The 24,218-nt window shown below is 44.0% G+C and overlaps 1 protein-coding gene across 1 annotated transcript in view; it reads right to left on the bottom strand.

The window, feature by feature from the left end:
• LOC115470808 (nuclear receptor coactivator 5-like) overlaps positions 1-24,218 on the bottom strand; it is a 132,991-nt gene that overhangs the window by 37,602 nt on the left and 71,171 nt on the right. Inside the window, 5 exon segments of the mRNA XM_030204358.1 lie at positions 13,913-13,957; positions 13,960-14,124; positions 16,143-16,358; positions 16,361-16,417; positions 18,793-18,992. Of these exon segments, the coding sequence (XP_030060218.1) occupies positions 13,913-13,957; positions 13,960-14,124; positions 16,143-16,358; positions 16,361-16,417; positions 18,793-18,992 (683 nt within the window).

The raw sequence follows: 24,218 nt of genomic DNA, 5'->3' as shown, positions 1-24,218 counted from the left end.
GTAGCATCCATTCCCTTAATTACCAAAATAACAGAAGGCTTGGTAACCAATCAACTTACGGATTATCTAGACAAGTTCTCAATTTTACACGACTCCCAATCAGGATTTCGCTCTAATCACAGCACCGAAACCGTACTAGTCACGCTCATGACCAAAACTCAAACAACTGATAGCAAACGGCAATAATATTCTACTGCTACAATTCGACATATCAAGCGCATTTGACATGGTTGACCATGGAATTTTACTACACATCCTCGAATACTTCGGAATCGGAGGTAACGTTCTCAATTGGTTCAAGGGGTTCCTAACCTCATGCTCATATCAAGTGACATCAAATTCGATCACATCAGCTACATGGACACCTGAATGCGGAGTTCCACAGGGATTCCCCCTTTCACCAACTATATTCAACCTAATGATGACACCCTTGGCCAAACTACTATCAAATCAGAACCTAAACCCATATATATACGCTGATGACGTAACGATCTTCATCCCATTCAAACAGGATCTAAGAGAAATCTCCAATGAAATCATGCAAAGCATGCATATCATGAACTCCTGGGCAGATGCATTTCAGTTTAAACTAAACGCAGAGAAAACCCAATGTCTAGTACTCACCTCGCAATACAATAAGAATAAATTTACTACTATTAACACACCGAAACTAAACCTACCAGTTTCGAACACCCTAAAAATTCTTGGAGTCACCATGGATCGACACCTAACACTTGAGTATCATGTGAAAAACAACTAAAAAGAGTTAGAGCATTTTTCCCAAGGACTGTCTTCCGCAATCTGGTACAATCATTGGTACTCAGTCATCTGGACTACTGTAACTCACTCTACGCGGGTTGCAAAGAGCAAATACTTTAAAAAATTCCAAACGGCCCAGAACAAGGCAGCCAGACTAATATTCGGCTCATCAAAATACGAAAGCGCGAAACCCCTACGAGAAAAACTACACTGGCTTCCACTAAAAGAACACATCACATTCAAACTCTGCACCCTAGTCCATAAAATAATCCATGGTAACGCTCCTGCCTACATGTCAGACCTAATAGAATTACCACCAAGGAACGCAAAAAAATCTTCTCGCACTTTCCTTAACCTTCATCCTCCCAAGTGTAAAGGTCTGAAATACAAATTGATGCATGCATCTACCTTTTCCTATTCGAGCACGCAGCTATGGAACGCGTTGCCACGGAACCTGAAAACGACTTATGAACTGACCAATCTCCAAAAACTACTGAAAACCTCTCTCTTCGACAAGATATATCACAAAGATCAACATGAGTAACTTCATAACCTCTAAAATTTCCAGTATTGTGTTATAATATCTGCTGCTTTAATACTATTAAGTATTTCACCACCATGTAACACTTAACCCTCTGTAAACCAAATGTATATTCTCTTCTACTTCCAGTATCCATGATGAATTGTAAGCCACATTGAGCCTGCAAAGAGGTGGGATAATGTGGGATACAAACGCAATAAATAAATATAAAATCCAGTGGCAATCCTGACCCTTCTTCTGGCTCTCCAGACCACGAAGCCCTGCCAGACCCCTCAGAGTCCTCCCATCCCGACCGGGGGGGGGGGGGGGGGGGGGGGGGGGGGGGGGGGGGGGGGTAACGCCATTCTTTGAAGGGAAATCCACCCTTCTGCGCTTGTCTTGCGGCCATCTGTCAGGGGAAAACGTGCCTGACGGTAATCCAAGGCCAGACTCCACTGGAGGGGATACAGAAAGCAGGGCCGCAGTGGAGGAGTGGCCTAGTGGTTAGGGTGGTGGACTTTAGTCCTGGGGAACCGAGGAACTGAGTTCGATTCCCACTTCAGGCACAGGCAGCTCCTTGTGATTCTGAGCAAGCCACTTAACCCTCCATTGCCCCATGTAAGCCGCATTGAGCCTGCCATGAGTGGGAAAGCGTGGGGGGGGGGGGGGGGGGTACAAATGTAACAAAACAAATGTATGCATTATGCAGCAAAATACAAATTCAGGGGAAAATGGCTCACCCTGGCCTCCCAGTTCCAGTCCGGGAGAAACAGCTCTTATTAGCCTCTACACGAGGCACCCCTCCGGGCTCAAACCCCTCCACCATGCTGTTCCAAAATGGTGCCCGCTGCCAGCTCCCCAGAGCGGGAAGCAACATCGCTCGCCATGCCCGGGCCGGCTCTATCTGAAAAGCATGCCTTACAGAGCCCCGCTGCAGATTAGCGCTTGCCACAAACGGAACAGCGCTTAACTTTCTTAGCAGCCATCACCGAAAGCAGCAGAAATTAAAAATGGCGGATTCGCGCCAAAATCATCCCGAACGCGGGCCCTCCCCGGAGGAGCTACAAATTGCTTTTACCTCACCAGACCAAGTCTCCGGTCACGCTGCACAATCAGAAGAAAACCTCTTTTCTGGGATCGCAGCGCCAAAGCGCAACGCGCCTTTTTTATTTTTTAATGCTGTGAGGAAAGTTTGAGGCAACAGCGAAAGAGGCAAATTTCCAACTCTGGAGGATCAGTAGCGTGGGAAAGGCAGGGAAAGGGCGAACCTATGTGCCTGCATCCACAGCGTGGGCAAAGACAGGGACAGGGCTTGCCTATTTGTCTACTTCCACATCGGGGGCCGGGTAAGGCAGGGAAAGGGCTAACCTATTTGCCTTTAAAGTGGGCACCATCAGCCACAACACCCCTGCTACAACTGGCAAAAGCACAGGAGCCACCCCAGGCAGATTTTCTGAAGGAGCTTGAACAAGCTGCAACCACCCTGCTGGGGAGATAGAGAACACTGAAGAGGCAGATGGAGCTAGCTGGCCATGAAGCACTATGGTTTTTCAGTGCTCTGTATCTCCCCCTGCTGGTTGATGGACACAACCCACTTGTAATGGATTCATCTGCTTGATGACAAGGAACTGGGAGCTGCATCACATTCTTTATAAATGATAACGACATATGGGTCTTGGAGACCACCTGCAAAGGGTACCACATTTAAGATAACCTTCACCTTGCCTTACCAGCCACTCTCCACCCCCAAAGGATATCCGACCACCTGGCTCCCATCTTACTTGAGAAGATTGAGTTGTTTCTGTAGATGCTGGTTCTCCCCCCCCCCCCCCCCCCCCCCACAACCACCCCAGAAAGAGACCCAACAGGGCTTCCCAACACCCCAAAAAAGCAGACTGAAATTCATCAATAAGGAGGTATTCTGTATGCATTCTACCCTCCTCCAAATCAACTGGTTGGCTCTCTGGACCTCAAGGATACACACACACCCACATATCAATCCACCCAGCAAAGATACCATCAATGGTTCTGTGTTGCAAACATTATAAATTTAGAAATCTACCCCTTCAGCTAAGGGTGTTCAAATGCACTACAATACCTACTGCACACATAGGGAAGGAAGGTACACTCCAGGAAAGACCTCCATCCTGAGGACAACCAGACTCATATAGCTAGTAGGCGTCAATATCCAACACCAAGAATCATACCTCTAACCCATACAATCTCTGGAATTCATCAGGGCAGACGTGCAAACAACTCAGTTGAAGGTTTTTCTCCTCATACACTGACAATAACCTCATTGATCCTCCAGGTCTCCTCTTCAGAAACTCTACCAAGATCTTCCTGTGCCTCCTGGGCTCATTTGATTTTTCCTGTCCTGTTAAGCAGTGGTTTCTGCTCAATTTTGTTGTATTTTACTATTCTAAACCTGGACAACAAAAGAAAAACAAAAAAAAACAATTTGTAGGATCATAAGTACATAAGTATTGCCACACTGGGACAGACCAAAGGTCCTTCAAGTCCAGTGGCCAATCCAGGTCACAAATACATGGCGAAATCCCAGAAAAGCTCAATACATTTCCTGTTGCTTATCCCAGAAATAAGCAGTGGGTTTTCCAAAGTCAATTTAATAATGGTCTATGGACTTTTCCTTTAGGAAGCTGTCCAGACCTTTTTTTAAACCCCACTAAGCTAACCGCCCTTACCACATTCTCTGCCAACAAATTCCAGATTCGTAATAAATTTACTACTTTGTAGCTTCATCGCATGCCCCCTAATCCTAGTAGTTTTGGAAAGAGTAAACGATTCACGTCTACCTGTTCCACTCCATTATTTTATAGACCTCTATCATATCTCCCCTCAGCAGTCTTCTCCAAACTGAAGAGCCCTAGATGCTTTAGCCTTTCCTCATAGGGAAGACGTCCCATCCCGTTATCATTTTTGTCGCCCTTCTCTGTACCTTTTCTAATTCCACTATATGTTTTTTTTGAGATGCAGCGAGCAGAATGGAACACACTATTCAAGATGCGGTCGCACCATGGAGAGATACAAAGGCATTATAACGTCTTCACTTTTGTTTTCCATTCCTTTCCTAATAATATCTAACATTCTATTTGCTTTCTTAGCCGCCGCAGCACACTGAGCAGAGCATTTCAACATATCAATGAGGACACCGAGATCCCTTTCTTGGTCGGTGACTCAATGTGGAACCTTGCATTACGTAGTTATAGTTTGGATTCCTCTTTCCACATGCATCACTTTGCACTTGTTCACATTAAACGTCATCTGCCATTTAGATGTCCAGTCTCCCAGTCTCTTAAGGTCCTCTTGTAATTTTTCACAATCCTCTTGCGATTTAACAACTTTGAATAACTGTGTCATCAGCAAACTTACCTCATTAGTTACTCCCATCTCTAAATCATTTATAAATATGTTAAAAAGCAGCGGTCCCAGCACAGATCCCTGAGGAACCCCACTATCTACCCTTTTCCATTGAGAATACTAACCATTTAACCCTACTCTGTTTTCTATCTTTTAACCAGGTTTTAATCCACAATAGGACACTACCTCCCTATCCCACGACTCTCCAATTTCCTCTGGAGTCTTTCATGAGGTACTTTGTCAAACGCCTTTTGAAAATCCAGATACACAATATTAACAGGCTTGCCTTTATAGCAAATGCTACATACCTGTAGAAGCTATGCTCCGAGGACAGCAGGTTGATTGTTCTCACTGATGGGTGACGTCCATGGCAGCCCCCTCCAACCGGAAACTTCACTAGCAAAGGCCTTTGCTAGTCCTCGCGCACCCATGCGCACCGCGCATGCGCGACCGTCTTCCCGCCCGAACCGGCTCGTGTTCGTCAGTCCCATATGTAGCAAGACAAAGACAACTCCAAAGGGGAGGCGGGCGGGTATGTGAGAACTATCAGCCTGCTGTCCTCAGAGAATACCTTCTACAGGTATGCAGCATTCGCTTTCTCCGAGGACAAGCAGGCTGCTTGTTCTCACTGATGGGGTATCCCTAGCCCCCAGGCTCACTCAAAACAACAAACATGGTCAATTGGGCCTCGCAACGGCGAGGACATAACTGAGATTCACCTAACAATTTATCCAACTAACAGAGTGTAGCCTGGAACAGAATAAACATGGGCCTAGGGGGGTGGAGTTGGATTCTAAACCCTGAACAGATTCTGAAGCACTGACTGCCCGAACCGACTGTCGCGTCGGGTATCCTGCTGCAGGCAGTAATGATATGTGAATGTGTGGACAGATGACCATGTTGCAGCTTTGCAGATCTCTTCAATAGTGGCTGACTTCAAGTGGGCCACTGACGCTGCCATGGCTCTAACATTGTGAGCCGTGACATGACCCTCAAGAGCCAGCCCAGCCTGGGCGTAAGTAAAGGAAATGCAATCTGCTAGCCAATTGGATATGGTACGTTTCCCCACAGCCACTCCCCTCCTGTTGGGATAAAAAGAAAAACATTTGGGCGGACTGTCTGTTGGGCTGTGTCCGCTCCAGATAGAAGGCCAATGCTCTTTTGCAGTCCAATGTGTGCAGCTGACGTTCAGCAGGGCAGGAATGAGGACGGGGAAAGAATGTTGGCAAGACAATTGACTGGTTAAGATGGAACTCCGACACGACCTTTGGCAAGAACTTAGGGTGAGTGCGGAGGACTACTCTATTATGATGAAATTTGGTATAAGGAGCATGAGCTACTAGGGCTTGAAGCTCACTGCCTCTACGAGCTGAAGTTACTGCCACCAAGAAAATGACCTTCCAGGTCAAGTACTTCAGATGGCATGAATTCAGTGGCTCAAAAGGAGGTTTCATCAGCTGGGTGAGAACGACATTGAGATCCCATGATACTGAAGGAGGTTTGATGGGGGGGCTTTGAGAGAAGCATACCTCTCATAAAGCGAACAACTAAAGGCTGTCCCGAGATCGGCTTACCTTCACATGGTAATGGTATGCACTGATTGCGCTAAGGTGAACCCTTACAGAGTTGGTCTTGAGACCAGACTCAGACAAATGCAGAAGGTATTCAAGCAGGGTCTGTGTAGGACAGGAGCGAGGATCTAAGGCCTTGCTGTCACACCAGACAGCAAACTTCCTCCATAAGAAGAAGTAACTCCTCTTAGTGGAATCTTTTCTGGAAGCAAGCAAGACACGGGAGACACCCTCCGACAGACCCAAAGAGGCAAAGTCTACGCTCTCAACATCCAGGCAGTGAGAGCCAGAGACTGGAGGTTGGGAGGACAACTCCAGAAGGAGAGGGAACCAGATCTGACGCGGCCAAAAAGGAGCAATCAGGATTATGGTGCCTCGGTCTTGCTTGAGTTTCAACAAAGTCTTCCCCACCAGAGGTATGGGAGGATAAGCATACAGGAGGCCGTCCCCCCAATCCAGGAGGAAGGCATCCAATGCTACTACTACTACTACTACTAAGCAGCATTTCTATAGCGCTACAAGGCATACGCAGCGCTGCACAAACATAGAAGAAAGACAGTCCCTGCTCAAAGAGCTTACAATCTAATAGACAAAAAATAAATAAAGTAAGCAAATCAAATCAATTAATGTGAACGGGAAGGAAGAGAGGAGGGTAGGTGGAGGCGAGTGGTTACAAGTGGTTACAAGTCTGCCGTGGGCCTGAAGTCTGGAACAGAACTAAGAGACCTTGTGGTTGGCTCAAGATGCAAAGAGATCTACCAAGGGGGTGCCCCACACCTGGAAGATCTGGCGCACTACTCTGGAGTTGAGTGACCACTCGTGAGGTTGCATAATCCTGCTCAACCTGTCAGCCAGACTGTTGTTTACGCCTGCCAAATATGTGGCTTGGAGCAACATGCCGTAACGGCGAGCCCACAGCCACATGCTGACGGCCTCCTGACACAGGGGGCGAGATCCAGTGCCCCCCTGCTTGTTGATGTAATACATGGCAACATGGTTGTCTGTCTGAATTTGGATAATTTGGTGGGACAGCCGATCTCTGAAAGCCTTCAGAGCGTTCCAGACCGCTCGTAACTCCAGGAGATTGATCTGCAGATCGCGTTCCTGGAAGGACCAGCTTCCCTGGGTGTGAAGCCCATCGACATGAGCTCCCCACCCCAAGAGACGCATCCGTAGTCAGCACTTTTTGTGGCTGAGGAATTTGGAAAGGGCGTCCCAGAGTCAAATTGGACCAAATCGTCCACCAATACAGGGATTTGAGAAAACTCGTGGACAGGTGGATCACGTCTTCTAGATCCCCTGCAGCCTGAAACCACTGGGAAGCTAGGGTCCATTGAGCAGATCGCATGTGAAGACGAGCCATGGGAGTCGCATGAACTGTGGAGGCCGTGTGGCCAAGCAATCTCAACATCTGCCGAGCTGTGATCTGCTGGGACGCTTGTACCGGGAGACGAGGGACAACAGATTGTTGGCCATTGTCTCCGGAAGATAGGCACGAGCCATCTGAGAATCCAGCAGAGCTCCTATGAATTCGAGTCTCTGTACTGGGAGAAGATGGGACTTTGGATAATTTATCACAAACCCCAGTAGCTCCAGCAGTCGAATAGTCATCTGCATGGACTGTAGAGCTCCTGCCTCGGATGTGTTCTTCACCAGCCAATCGTCGAGATAAGGGAACACATGCACTCCCAGCCTGCGAAGCGCTGCTGCTACTACAGCCAGGCACTTCGTGAACACCCTGGGCGCAGAGGCGAGCACAAAGGGTAGCACACAGTACTGGAAGTGACGTGTGCCCAGCTGAAATCGCAGATACTGCCTGTGAGCTGGCAATATCGGGATGTGTGTGTAAGCGTCCTTCAAGTCCAGAGAGCATAGCCAATCGTTTTCCTGAATCATGGGGAGAAGGGTGCCCAGGGAAAGCATCCTGAACTTTTCCTTGACCAGATATTTGTTCAGGGCCCTTAGGTCTAGGATGGGACGCATCCCCCCTGTTTTCTTTTCCACAAGGAAGTACCTGGAATAGAATCCCAGCCCTTCTTGCCCAGATGGCATGGGCTCGACCGCATTGGCGCTGAGAAGGGCGGACAGTTCCTCTGCAAGTACCTGCTTGTGCTGGAAGCTGTAAGACTGAGCTCCTGGTGGGCAATTTAGAGGCTTCGAGGCCGGGGGCGTTCCAAGATGGCGATCTGAACGCTGCTGTTGAGAGCGGTTCGAGAAGCGCTGGGAGAAAAAAAAAATTTCCTACAATGCCACATACTAAGCGTAAGGGAGCGGTGAGGACCCAGCTGCCGAGGGCACTTCAACTCCAGACCAGCAGACTCTCAACCGTTTTCTACAGCGAACCATGCAGGAGTCCGGCTTGGCGAGTCCGCTGTTGAGCCGAGACGAGGGAGCGTCAGAGCTTCTAGGACAAGAGGTTTCACTCACGCCGCCGGAGTTGGTACCGCCTCCCTGCCCAGCGAAGGTCAGAGGTGAGGAAACCCCGCTTGATGCGGAAGGCGCTGCTAGTGGCGTTTCGTTCGGCGGATCACCCCAAGACCTAAGCGGGGAAGATTTGATATCGAGGGAAGATCCAGGAGAGGTGACTCTTACGGAGGTTTGGAAAGCGGTTCAAGGTTTGACCGTAGCAGTGACTAAGTCTATTAATGAGATTACAACGGTTGTAAGTAAGCTAGAAAAAATTGATGCCTCACTTGAAAAAGTTAAAAAAGACGCGTCTGAACAGGCTTAGCAAAACCAAATTGTGGCTAATGAATTAAAATCTTCAGTGGACGCATTGATAAAAGATAAACAAATAACTCAGCGAAAAATTGAACAAATGGAGAATTATAATCGTCGTTTAAACTTGAGGCTCCTGAATTTTCCTATTTCATCATTACTAAAATCAAGTGATTTATTTAGAATGTATCTTCAGGAAATTTTACAGATAGATTCCTCTAATATGCCCCATGTAATAAGATGTATTATTTACCTTTAAAAGACTCTGTAAAGAGGGTACAAGGAGAAAAGCAGGAGCCTCAGAATTTAACTGCATTCTTAGAAGAATCGGATGTTGAAATAATTAATCGTGGAACTTTAATTGTCCAATTTGTTTTTGAACAAGATTTAAATCAGGTTTTGAAGCTTTATTTTAAAAATTCATCAAAATTGTTTCATGGACAAAAAGTTTGGGTTTATCCTGACGTTGCGAAAGCAACACAAGAGAGGAGGAAACAATTTTTGGATTTAAGAAATGAGACTAGAAATGAGACTTAGGGGCGACATATATGTTAGCATATCCATGTAAATGTAGGATCAATTTTCAAGGAACTATAAATATGTGTTTTATGACCCATCACAGCTACGGACATTCTTGGACTTGAAGAACCTAAGTAAATGTAATATAGAAACAACTTTACCAACTAAAGAATAATAGCAATGGTTCCAGGTTAAGCCGATTTTTTTTAAATATTGATGTTAATTTCTCCATTTAAATTCCTGTCGCCCCCTTCTAACTACATAATTGAGGTCTAAGGAAGATATAAAGTGTTTCTTTGAATGGATAGTGATGTATATTACTGCTATGTAACTTTAGCATGGTTGGATCTGTTTTTCCTTTGCAAGTGGATGTTAACTTGTAAAATAAAATTAATAAACAAATTTAAAATAGAGGCTTCGAGGCCAAATTGAGGGTGTATCCTTGCCGGACTATTTGCAGAACCCAACGGTGTCATACACCCCTCTGGCCAGGAATTTTCTGCACGCCTTCAGCTGCCTGACCACCTCCTGAAACGGCTTGGCTTGCTCAGGAGGGAGCTTGTCCACCAAGCCCGCCAACTGTCACACATTGTTCCACATATGGATGCTCGTGTAGAGCTGGTAGGCCTGAATCTTGGCCACGAGCATAGAGGAATGATATGGGGGGGGGGGGGGGGGGCTGTACCGCAGGAGCCCTCAGGGCAGGGGGGGCCCCACCCGAAGGCTCACCGCCACCAGCAGGGGAATGGACAGCCCTCCCCTGCACTCCAGACGAAGCACCACCGTCCGACATCAGCAACAGCGGAGGTCCCGGTACCACCGACGTCGACGCAGCCTTTCGACACCTCGGTACCGACGATACCGGAGGTAAAGGCCTCGATGCAGTCGATGCCGAGGTTGAAGACTTCGATCCTGTCGACGTCGACGCACTCATGCCCGTGCTGTTGTCGTCGAACAGCCTGAGAACAACGCGTTCCACTGGGCCAATCTCGCTACCCGAGTCCTCTTTTTTAAAAGAGCACAAAGACTGCAGGCCTGCGGCCGGTGCCCAGCCCCCAGACACTGAAGACACGAAGCGTGCCTATCAGTGAGCGAGATTACCCGGGCGCACTGGGTGCACTTCTTGAAGCCGCTGGAAGACTTCGATGACATGGGTGGAAAAATCACGCCAGCGAAATCAAAATTCGCGATGACGAAGGGCACCAAAAGAAGGGAGAAAAACCCGAATCGAGGCCAAATAGGCCGGTACCGAAAGCAAAAGGAAACTTACACGGGGAAAAAGCTGGCAACACGGGAAAAGGGTAAAGACCGATAGGTCTCTTTTTTTTTTTTTTTTAGCGAAAATCGCGAAGACGCACGAGGTCAACTTGAGGGGCACGAAACGGCGGTAACACACGACCGTCCCGAGCGCGGACAAAAGACTGACTGACAAACACGAGCCGGTCGGGCGGGAAGACGGCCGCGCATACGCGGTGCGCATCGGCGCGGGAGGAGTAGCAAAGGCCTTTGCTAGTGAAGTTTCCGGTTGGAGGGGGCTGCCGTGGACGTCACCCATCAGTGAGAACAAGCAGCCTGCTTGTCCTCGGAGAACTACATTTTTGTTCACCCCTTCAAAGAAATGAAATGGATTGGTGAGGCAAGAATTCTCTTCACTAAATCCATGTTGGCTTTGTCTCATTATCTATGCTTTCGAATATGCTCTGTAATTTTACTCTTTGTAACAGTCCTCTACCATTTTGCCTGACACTGACATCAGGCTCACCGGTGTATAATTTCCGATCCCCTCTGGAACCTTTTTTAAATATTGGCGTTACATGGGCCACCCTCCAATCTTCCGGTACCATTTAAAGATAATTTACATATTAGTAACAATAGTTCAGCTCCCCCTTCCCCAGAATGTTGCCCAGTTCCTAACAAATCTAAAAACCCTCCTCCCTGCAACAATCGTCTCATCCATGCATTGAGACTACGGAGCTCTGCCTGTCTCTTGGGCCCTGCGCGTGGAATGGGTAGCACTTCAGAAAATGCTACCCTAAAGGTTCTGGATTTGAGCTTTCTACCTAAGAAAGAAGTTTCCAGAACCTTCTCTCCCACATTTCCTATGTCATCGGTACCCACATGTACCAAGACAACCGGCTCCTCCCCAGAACAATCTAAATCCTATCTAGATGACGCGTGAGGTCCGCTACCTTCGCACCAGACAGGCAAGTCACCAGGCGATCCTCATGTCCACCAGCCACCAAGCTATCTACATGCCTAATAATCTTAACACCCACTACAACAGCTGTCCTAACCCTTCCCACCTGGGCAGTAGCTCCTGAAGACATCTGTGCGAGAGGATATTGCATTCCCTGGTGTCCCGGTCCTGTCTACAGGATTATTTCCAGCCTCACCAGGATGATGCTGTCTTTTTAGGAGGCCTCCCTCCTCCAAGGCAGAACAGGGCTGCCAGACTGGAGGTGGGACTTCTCTACAACGTCCCTGTAGGCCTCCTCTATGTACCTCTCCGTCTCCCTCTGCTCCCCCAAATCTACTACTCTAGCCTCAAGAGAATGGACTCGTTCTCTGAGAGCTAGGAGCTCTTTGAATCGAGCACACACTCATAACAGCTCTCCAAATGGCAGATATCATACATGTGACAATGCAAAAGACTGGATAGCACCCTTCTCGCTGCTGGACTACCTGTCTGTATCTTAATATTATAGAGTTGTTTAAGTAAAACTTCTTAAAGCACTAGGGATATCCTGGCTCCTACCCCTTTGAATTTCTCCATCAAGTTTAATGCCCTGCTGATTCACACTGCTACATTCACCTTCTTAGTCACTACCTAACCTGGGACCTCTTTCCTAAATTCAGTTTCACCCCACCTCACCACGGGCTCCAAACCATGGGCACATAGATCCACAGAACACTTTTGCAACCCTCCACGTAGAAGTCTCCAGTGTGCGGCTTCATCCTGTTGTCCATGAAGAAAGAGAAGTTAATTACCTGTAAGAGTTCTACATGGACAGCTGGATATTTCTGCCACACAAAACCAACCCCCACCCCCTCGTACATGATGAACTTCCTGCAGCTTGACTACATACTGACAGTGGAAGAAGGCAGATAGCATGTAAGGGGCTTGCTGGCATGTGCTCAATACACATTTTCACTTCCTTTATGAGCTTTAAGAAAGCAATAACTTCTATGGGCCAAATGAAATCACCAACGTATCTCTGATTTATCATGCTGTCCCTAGCTAGAGTAAGTAACTCTCACTTTACTGCTAACACTTCAAGGGCATCATTTAGGAGGCTAAAAAAGTAAAAATAAAGATGGATATCAAGATCAAGTTGTAACCGAGTTACACAAGCAAACACTTGAGAAGTGAAGCAACCAGAGCCTGACAAGGTTGAAGTAGGCTGGAAAACCATGCTATAAGATTTCCCAGATATTGTTACAGAAATGGGTGAAATCTGCCAACTAAAGATCAAGTAGCAGTGCACACTGCATAAAAATATGCATATTAAAAACATTTGTCAATATTTGCTTTTGCTACAAAATAACTTATAAAAAACTATAAAAACAAAATTGAAGTGTTCAGTAACAGCTTTACACCATCGCAAACAGGAAATATGTCCATAAAGTTCAATATTATTGTAATATTTCAAAGTTAAGCAACGAAAAATGTGGAAGATACCAGGGTCTCAAAATAAGCTGCAAGAGAGGTATAGTTTTAGCAGAACAGTCTCATTGATGGTAACCTATTTAAATTTTGCATGTATGTTTAACGCATCGTGCTGTATAGATGTATTACTAATGGCAGGTGTACTACAATTACTACATCGTTTGAGACATTGTGCTCTAAATGGGAGCTTAGATTTTGGGCTCATTTTAGACATATTTACAGTATTTCAGGAGCCTGAGCCTTCACAGGTTAGAATTGCCTCAATGCTAAGATACCATCTGAGGTAAAGTTCAAGTACTGAATTTGTGGAAGTACATGTTAATGGTGAAGCTTACAGAGAAAAGAGATTTGTCTTATAAAGCTAGGATTTGGCATTTTATGATCCCTTTTCAGCTATGAAATATTGCATAAAAGAATTATAGCAACCATTGTTAAATCTATACCTACTGAACTTGATTTTTATTGTTTTTCTGTGAGAAAAACTCATCTGATGACAAAATCACATCCCTGATTTTGCTTATTATGTGGATTTGTCTCTAAAGTTTGATGAATAATGATTCACTGCAGATATGGCTACTAATATTGTTATTAAAAGGTGAATACTGATCAGGCTATTTGCCTTCAGCCAACAAACAAAAAAACAAAACAAAAAAAAATAAAAGACTTGGTATCTGTCTGTTGGGTTTTGACTTGCATATAAAATTAAACATCCTATATTATGAAGGGTAAGGCAGTGAAATAGTATTTGTGATGGATAAACTGTAATGCTCTGCTAACCTGGTACTGGAAGAAGAGGTGGCCTATCACCCAGCAGTGAAGGTTACCTTGGGACATGGGTGAAAGGCCTAAAAGAGATGCTTTGCTGGGAGTTGGAAGAAGAGGTGGAGGTTTACTCAAAGTATGGGCGGCAGAGCTTGTGCCTGCCATTACGCTAGTTTGATACACTGTGTTATCAACTTCAGTCGAAGGATCTGGTTGCTCAACATATCCTGGGGTGAAAGAACAAAGAAAAAGGTCAGCGTCTCCTTAGCACAAAATCATCACAACTGAAGACAAGTAGCATGAGAAGATAGGTGATCCAACTTTTTATCATTTGGGTTCCCATGTGATGTGCAAGTCAGTTAAGGATTTTCTTTGGACAAAAAAAAAAGTTATTTAACATCATGGTGATCAAAACTGCTGGTGGTTATTTGTTGGAACTTTCAATGTGTTCTGGATACTTATTTGACCACTGTGTAAACAAATTCTAGTCACATATCTGCCGCCTCTTTGTGGCCAGTGATAGGTGGTTTTGTTCAAGAGGCTGTAGATGTGTTTTGCATGGAAATGTTTAAAATGTTTCTTGCAATGCATATGGTGTATCAGCATGTAATGAAATGTAAAGACAGATCCTAACAGAAGCTTCAGTACGAGTCCAAGTCAAACAAAATGTGTCAGTTTGCATGCTACATAAATGCTTTCACTAAAAATGGTAGAAAATGTGAGACATGAGAAGTTAAATGTTTAACATGTTCCATTTAACAGATCTAACAGCCTAAACTGACAACTGAATATGCACGTCCTTCATATGTAATTCTATGCTTGGTATGACCCATGGAACATCAAGGGTCACAACCTAACACTAGACAAAAGACCACTTTGAAGTGCCCAGTCGATCCTAATGGGGAGATCTACTTTTTGTCCCTCCTGTAACAGATGGCAGTCCCAAATTCTTTTGTTTTAAATCTGCTACTATTTCAGTGTCTCACCTAATCCTAGTACAATTTTAAAGGATAAATAGCCATCCTCAATTAACTTGTTTTGTGGTTTATTTAATCCAGCAGTTTCCTCCAGCTCTTTTAGGCTTCCAGCTCTACTTGTAATCAGGTCCAGGATCCTAAGCCATGACCTCCCTTAACTACCTGGTGATTTTTGCACTACATTATAATCCTATCACCAACATACCCAGCTCTAGTCAATACAGTGACAGCACTCAACTAGAGTACATGCACAAAAGCTATTTTTAGAACATAAACCACACAGCTGAAAAGCGACACCTAGTGGCCTCATTCCTTCACATGGAAGGGGGGGGGGGGGGGGAGAAGAATTATTAACGCCGCCTCTGCAGCATCCCCAGGTGACCTGGAGAGTGAAAAGCCAAACTCAAGGATCAAACCAAAGGACCTTCCACACAGCAATGCACTACCACTAAGCCAGCCATATCCACGATTTTGTCAACATCTATTAAAAGTATAACTCAAATGGGTCCATGCCCCCCCCCTAGCAGTTCAGCTTTCATGATATTTTTAATGAATACGCATATCTGCATACAACTGTCATGCACATTCTTTACCGATATCCTAGAAGCTTGACTGGCTGTGAAGGAAAGGATTGGAGTGGGGGGGCACAGAATCAGTTTGAGAATCACTGCTTTTTTCATATCTTCTCAACACTGAAGAGCCTAAGCTGTTATTCTATATTGCTTATTTTTGTTGTCCCTCTATCTTCAAAATTGTATTTATTTATTTAAATAGGGGTGACCAGAATAGCACACATTACTGAAGGTGTGGCTGTTCAGGATATACACAAAGGAAATATATTCGCAGGGGTTTTGTTTCATATTCTAAATAATGTCTACTCGACTTCTGATGCATAATAGGCTGAAGACTTCAATGCACTATCTAAAGTCCTATCCCGAGTGTTAACTCCTAATATTAACCCTGCATTGTAAGTTAGGGTTATTTTCCTTATGTTGCACTTGTCCATGTTAAAGTTAATCTGCCATATAGATACCCAGTTTTCCAGTCTCAGATCTTCCTGCAATTTCTAAAAAATAAAAAATGTAATGTATCACATCTCTCTCCATCTATATACACACATTCAAACAGGACCTGTAGTTACTAAAGAAGTTAGGCCAATTGTGAGTAAATTTAAGCAAGTGGTTTTAAATAGGTTAGTGTGCGTTTAAAAGAATGTTTTGTTTTCTTAGAAGCGAGTGAGGGGAAAGGGAAAGGAAAATCATGAATACCTTCCAGCTCATTTTTCCGTGTCTTCAGGTAGTCTGTTATTGAGTTAATTTCCTCTCGGGATAAATATTTTCCCTCACTTAACAGAAAGAGGAGGTGCCTAACACCAAGAGGCACATTGTAACTTTCATAGAGCTCCCGCTCTAGGTAGTCATCCGCCAGATCAGCCGCTTTGTGTGAAATCTCTTTACGTTCTTGCTGCTCACGTTCAGCAAAATTTTTCCAAACGCCTTAACTACCAGAGACAATGCATCTTCCATGGGCATATTACGATGTACTATAGAGAAGAGGAGAACTTACTTAATAAGTTGTGTTGTGTGAAATTCTATGCATTTATAGAAACACACATCAAGAAAATTTAAGATGGATAAGGATGCGAATGCAGAAAGATTTACATTTCCATAAGACAAGTGTTGATTTATAAAGTTTGACTCAAAAGCTGTTATAAAAATTTCCCCCAGTGTTAAATTCTAGTTGAGATACACCGACTTATTTTGAGCATTTGGTAGTTTTGCTCTTCAGAGAACATATATGGGTACTCTGTTCAAACTCAGGTTGAGCAGATGAAATGTTCCAGAACACACTCAGATATGAGGTCTTGTGACCACATTACTATTGCAAGATCTACGCTATACTTTACAATTTTACCACAGTTTTGTGCTTTGTAGCTTAAACTTACAAAGTCTGCCTCGCATCAGGTTGTACTCATGATGCCCCACACACGATAGAATGGTGCAAATCTCTACCACGTTAAAAAAAAATGTTTCTGCCACCCCCCCCCCCCCCCCCCCCCCCCCCACTGTGGTCTTGCAGCCCAAAATATCTTTTGGCAATTGTAATGAAGTTTAACTATGAATATTGCCTTACACTTCTTAGTTCTTGGGTTATCTTTTAAGGACATATCAGCTTTTAACCTACAAGTATTGCCAGTGAATGGCAAGCAAAGTCTACTACTAGTCACTGGATTTCAGGTCTGTTGACGCTTGTTCAATTATTAAACATTTTAGGTAAAGTTAAAAGGTTGAATGCGAGTCAAAATTATTTGAACTTCAATAACTGTATTTAAGCATATTGTTTGGCATGGTAATGTGACGTAGTAGAAAAAATGAGTGATGGGAGCAGCATCTGAAACTGCCTATCCTACCTCCCAACCCCTCTCCCTCCCTCCACATCCAATTATGATCAGGACAAATGAAATGTTTAAAAAATGTCTGTACTAAAGGTTGAAAGAAGAGGGGGTCTAATCCTGGTGCTGAATGGCAGACTACGCTTGCCTTGATATACTGTTACCCACTAAGTTGATGGTTTTAGTTAAAGCCTTGAATAGAATAAATACTGGTCTTTTGACTGTATACATTTGATTCTTCTCCCTATTTGCTTTATATTTAAGGCATACCAATTAACCTTTTATGCCTTTAGAATAAGATGTGTTTAAAATGCAAGTATGAATTGCCTAGCCTGTTTTAAAACCTTTTACATAGTTTGAACAGATGAAGCATGATTTTACCATATGACAAAAAAAAAAAAAAAGCCAGGGTATCTCAACTAGAAAACAAGCACATTTGAGGGAAATTTAAAAATTAGATCAAGCTGCATTTGTAAACCCAGATGTTGACCTGTACCGACTACTGCAATACAACAAAACTTTTTTACAGCAGCAGTTCATATACCACAAGTATTTGGATAATTGATAATTGTGAATTCCAAAATACTGTGTGTTTTTGCCTGGTAAACAGTGAGTACTTTGTCTAGCAATATATATCAACCCTGTACTTGGTATTGTTCTGACCAGGTTAATATTTTGTTACAAGTGTGTATTAACCATGTTTAGTCTCAAAAAATCTGTGTATCATATTGCATTTGTTTATTCTCTGAAAACTGTTTGAAATAGAGACCAAAACAGAAGTTTTTAAAAAATCCATCACACGATATGAACAGTGTCGTATCTTATGAGGAACCTCTTCCGATGCACTTCTAAGTCTGTATTTCTGTTTTCAATTTTACTCTGATCTTACTAGGTAAATTCACAGAGCAGAATGTAACACAGATATACTCACTGGCCTCTACAAGTGTCAAAAAGTCACAAGAGGGACAGTATCTTTAGTAGGTTATCAACAAATAACCAAACTGTGATCAGTTATACCAATAAATAGAAAGTTACGGTCCAGAGGTACTAAGCATTTTTCCCATAAACACAAAATAGGAAAAAACCCTTTAGCATACCTCGCTCTAGATGTACAACTATTTGCAATAAAACCTAAGTGACTGATTACTTTTAGTTACTTTACTAAAGCGTGTTTGTGAGCTATGTTATCTGAAAATGCTAAGAATGGCAAGAATAGATGTCTACAACTTGTTGCATAACTATGCAAAGTGAGCATTAACAAGTTTAGTGATTTACTGTTACTTTATTCACTACACTTACAACTGAAAAGTTTTGTTTATGTTTATTTTATGTAGTGCAGGCAAATTATTTTAAACCTTTGAATTTTTGAAATTATAGCAAAACTATTATCTATCCATATGTCAGTCTTAATGAAGTCAATATGATACTTGTGTCTGAAGAACCTGATATCTAATGTAAAAGAAAAGCGAATTGCATTTTTGAATGGGGACTATTTAGGGTGACAACTTTTGTTAAGCTAAACTTACTTTTGATAGAGTCATGGAGCATGATTACGGTGCAAGAGGACAGTGCTACATTTGTCTGTTCAACAAGAATGCAAAATGGGGAACCATCATTTTTAACTTCTTGGAGTGCGCGTGTGAGACCCGCCTCAGAGACGAGATATATCATTTCCACCACAAGGCCATGATCCTGCAACCGATGGCCTATGCTTGTAGCATATTCCCTTAAAGAAAAAAAATGCCGGTTATTTACAAACAAAGATTAAGTGTTGGGCAGTACAGATGATGTAGCCAAGCTGTTTTGCATTTTCTTTTAAATAAACGTGTCGCAAAGTTTTGTTATCTGCTATAAACCAGCACATGCCTGAGACAAGCTGTATGATTTAGGATGGGTGTGTGTTTTATATTAAACTTTACCACTAACCGTGAAAAGGAGACATCTTAATTTTATCAAGCAGATTTTGGAGTGAAGAATTTGAATTGTGTTTTCAGAGTACTTGATATTGTAAAAAAGAAAATGTGTATATTACTAGTGGAAATGTTCAGTAATTTATTCAGTAAAGCATCTTATTTGCCATCACATCCAATGTTCACACTGAATATTTTACCATGTCAAGTATTACAGTTAATGCTTTTATAGTATCTCCATTTTATGAAGTTTACAGATAAGCACATCAAAAGGAGATCAAATTAAGGAGAAATTAGTTCTTACCTGCTAATTTGCTTTCCTTTCGTCCCTCCGGACCGGCCCAGAATATGACTGATGGGCTGTGCACGCCTTCCAGCAGGTGGAGAAAGCCCCTGCCAGCTAGAGACAGATCCAGTATTATTGTAACAAAGCAGAAAAATAAAGAGCTACATTCTGTGCATCTGTGAACCTGAGCAGCCACCGGCACCATACTAAGAAAGAGCATGAGCCTCTTGCTTAATGTGCCTTCTGAAAAAGCCAATATATGTACTGCACATTATCAAAATAAAAACCAAAGATCCACATGGTGACTAATTTGAGAGAGGAATCTAGGCTGGTCTGGAGGGAATAAAGGAAAGCAAACTAGCAGGTAAGAAATAATTTCTCCTTCCTTAGTGTCCCTCCGGACCGGCCCAGAATGTGACTGATAGAAGTAACAGAGCAGTATCTTCATAGGAGGAACCCTAGTAAACCGGCCGTGAGAATGCACCAAAACCTGCGTCCTGACAACTCTGTACATCCAATCTGCAATGCTTCAAGAAGGAATGCAAGGAAGACCAAGTTGCCGCCTTAAAACGGAGCAACAGGAAGGGCTCTGCACATGATGCTGTCTGTCCTCTGGTAGAGTGCGCTTTCACACCCCTTCGGGTGTTGGTTTCCCGAAGAGAAGGTAAGCGAAAGCTATTTAGCCACCTAGAAATGGTGGGTTTAGAAGCTGCGAACCCCTAACAAGATCCTCTGATCAGCAGAAACAGACGATCCATCCGACGAAATTCCTCTGTGATCTTCAAATAGTGCTTCAGGACCCTCCAGACATCGAGACATTTCAAGCGACGCTGATTCTCTGTCCTGAAGGAAGAACCTCACACAGGCAAAACCACCAACTGGGACAAAATGAAACATAGACAAAACATAAGGGAGAAAAAGATGGAACGGGGCGGGCGTACGACCACCTGGTCTTTAGCAAACTCCAAAAACGCAGACAAGAAAGGGCCTACAACTCAGACCCCCTCCTAGCCAAGACAATGGCTACCAAAAATACTGCCTTGAGCATCAAATCCTTCAAAGTACAGGACACCAAAGGCTCAAAGGGTGACTTCGTGAGAACTGAGAGAACCCAAATTAAGATCGCACAGCGGAAACAGTCTGGGAGAAAGGACGTATGAGGCCTGCTATGGCATAAAACCCGAGAAATATCTGACTGGCTGTATATGGCTTTACCTTGAATGTGCCCCCGAAAACAAGACAAGACCACAATTTGCACTTTAAGCGAGACCAGTGCCAGGCCTTTGTCAAAACCTTGTAAAAAAAAAAAAAAAAAATCTAAGATCTGCGCCATTGATCCTAAAAGAAGATTCTGGCATATCACGCTGCGCCTGAATAATGTCCCTGATATCCTGGTGCACAGGAAAGATCTTACCTGGACTTCGAATGCCCTTCACTAGGAGAGCCACTTTATGTCCCTCTACGGCAGGGGTTCCCTCTTCCTCAAAATGTAAAGTAGTGGACAACAAAGAATTAGCTCTTGACTCTTGTAAAACCTCTTCTGAGAAATTCTAACCACCGAAGGGTCCCTCCCCCAGGGAGGAGATATTCAGCACCCCAGTCTACCTGACCAGAGTCTTCAGCAACCTTTCCGTTGCTTAAAAAAATCTTATTACTCAAGAAAAGGGCAGCTCCTGGTCTGGATCAGAACCCAAGACTTCCTCCAGGTCCCAGTACTCCCTAGGTCGCTTAGCAGAGAGCAGCTGACCCTCCACAGACCTTCTCAAAGGAGCTTCAGTAGGGCCTAATTTGTGTAAGAGAAAAGCTTATATCTGCAGGACAAATTCAGCAGGAAAACCCCCTTTCCGACCCTGCTGGTAGAGCAGGTAGACTCCCTGCAGCCTGCTCTGCCGAAAGAAACTGACAGAGAGGGAGGCCAATCTGCTGGCACAGACGGAGACAGCAGATGGTGGCATTTCCCACAAAAAAATTATCCTTCCCAACTCCTGAATCTTTATCATCCAAGGCCGCAGCCGAGACCATAAGAGCTGAACCTGCCTCCAGTGAAACTTCTTAACGCGGTATAATATTTACAGCACCCGCTTGCTCCCAGACCCTGCCGTCTTCACGCCAAGAAGCACCAGGAGCCAACAAATTTAGAAACTGAGGCCAGACACGTCAAAGGGAGGAAAGGGAGCTGCCGAGCCTCAGCCTCCCCAACCAGGCAAAGACAGCATATATACAGAACAAGAAGAAAATACTCCTGAGAACAATAAAACTCTTATCGTTAAAGTATCTGCTGTTCTAACATACAAAGATAGAAAAAGAAAGCAGAAAATAAGGAGACTAAAGGCTCACTACCTTCCACCTGCTGGAGACTGAGAATACTGGATCTGTCTCTAGCTGACAGGGGCTCTTATTGGCTCTCTCTAGAGTCAGGGTTCTCAGTCTCCACTTGCTGGAAGGCGTGCAAAACCCATCAGTCACGTTCTGGGCTGGTCTGGAGGGATGCTAAGGAAAGTTAAAATTTTCAAACATTATGAATTAAATAAAAATTCATCAACATACTTTCAATATGAGAAGAAATACTGACTAATTTGCAAACTTAACCGTTATCCATGCTAGCCTATTTGCTTCAGGGACTGTAGGCCTTATTCTACCAGATGCAAGTCAAACACATCCCATGATGCACCAGATCTGGAGCACTGGCCTTCCCTGAATTGGCTAATTGAAATCAGTATGGGTAAGCTGGGTGTAAAATTCTCTGAGTGACCACTTCTAACAAAAGCTCATTTTATGTCATGAAAGGAGTACGGTATTAGTGTCAAAATGAAGGAACTGATGGCTGAATAGAAATTTGGATTTAGTTTATGTTTCCATTTGTTTTAATTTTGAAGTGGATGAGAAGTGTGTGGTTGCAGGACATGGAGAAAATATGTAAGAACTGGAAAGAGACAACAGGTGGGATGACATTTATGGATACCAAGAGAACAATTAGCTACACTTCTTGTAGTCAAATGGTTTCCAAATTGTATGCCTTCTCTTGCTGATTGCTGTGGACAGTTGATTAGAAGAGACCACTTTTAATGTACCATATAATTCCCATATAAATATGAACATATCAAGAAAAACTGATAATTGTAATTTAGAAAAAAAGGTTGATTCATTAAAGCACAATAACTTGTTGCTATTACCATCACAGGTTACCATGTATGTTTGCCACTAGGCCCAATAATTTCAGCAGGCCAGATTCACCCAAAAGAGCACACTAATAGCTGCTCAGGTTCCCATGCTTTAGGGAATCAATCCCAAAATTATATGAAGGAAAGGTCTCACAATATTTGTTCTTTTTTCTTAAATATATAGCCCTCCCCACAACACTCTGCCAGTTCTTGCAATATTTGCACCCAGTGACTGATCAGTGCAAATGGAAATTTCTAGTTTCTGGAAGTGAACTATTTCTTAACTTTACTCCTGTGAGAATTCTACATAACCGCACAATGATGAATTTGTGCAAAATTCCCCAGTTGCAGGCTGTGCAGAATTCTATGTAATCTACTGTTGCAGTGCAGCACAGAATTCTATGTAAATCGCACCACTACAGCACAGCAAGAGGAGGAACTGTACAGCCACACATCAGGCTGCTTCCTCCTCCTCTGCTGCCTTGGTCCTTTAAGCTGTGTGGCTGTAAAGAGTACAGCTCCATGAGTGGCTGTGCAGTTCTTCCTCCCGCTGTGCTGGAGTGCGCGTGTGAGCAAGTGTGTCATAGCTGGGGTAGGGAGACTGGAGAAAGGTGGATAGCAGTGTATAATGGGGTAGAGAGCTAGAAAAAAAAAAGTGGGTGGCAAATGTGTGCTACACTGGAAGGGGGAGAGCTGGCAAAAGGTAGATGGAATGTGTGCGCGCTGCGGGAACTGAGGCAGAGAAAATGTGGACAGAACAGGCGTCTTGCTAGGGAGACATGGACAGCAGTGAAGGCTAAGGGATAGGGAAAACTCTAGTGTCTAGCAGCACTCTTTCTAGAGAACAGGTGAACAGAAAGAGGTTGGAAGGGGAAAAGAAATTGGGAGGAATTCACCCTGGAGGAGTACAGAAAGTCAGACTGAAGTTACTAGAGGAAAGGAAAGAAACAGACACAGAAGGTGGAAACAGGAAGGAAACTGCCACTTTGGGGGGGGGGGGGGGGGGGGAGGAGAAGCCAGCTCTTATGAGGAATCCGCACAAGAAAATTACAAACAGTATGCAGAATTCCACTAGGAGTAAAATAGCACACCTGCTTAATACCAAGGTGGCCCAGCATCACAACCAACATACTCCAGTGCTCATAATGAATCAAAGAAAGAATATCAATGAAGCTCACAATACTTTGCACAGGGAGAGATTTCTAGCAAGAAACTTTTTTTTTTTTTTTTGGGTGGGGGGGGGGGGGGGGGAGAGAGTTTAAGAAGTCCTCCTTCACCCTAGGAGTCTCCAGTTCTTTAAATCTTAAGATTCTTTGGTTTGGTAGCGTCCTCTTCCATCATTGTGATTACAGTTCAGTAAGAACCAGCCCATATAGAGGAGGGTTCTTCCACCCATCTTTGGCCAATCCCACAAAGCACAGATGTAGACAATCTTTCATGAATTCAGAGCAGATACATCAGAATACACATTACCAAAAGTCTCAACAGGGGTGGGCATCAGTACCTGAGAGTTCTCTTGCTATACTCTGCCTCTCCCATGCTCTTTTCCCCTCAACACATCCCCAACCTTGTGCCCCAACCTCTCCTCTTGTCCT

The sequence above is a fragment of the Microcaecilia unicolor genome, chromosome 5 (assembly GCF_901765095.1).
Source record: "Microcaecilia unicolor chromosome 5, aMicUni1.1, whole genome shotgun sequence".
Classification (NCBI taxonomy): Eukaryota; Metazoa; Chordata; class Amphibia; order Gymnophiona; family Siphonopidae; genus Microcaecilia; species Microcaecilia unicolor.
This window is presented reverse-complemented; position numbering and strand designations above follow the sequence as displayed.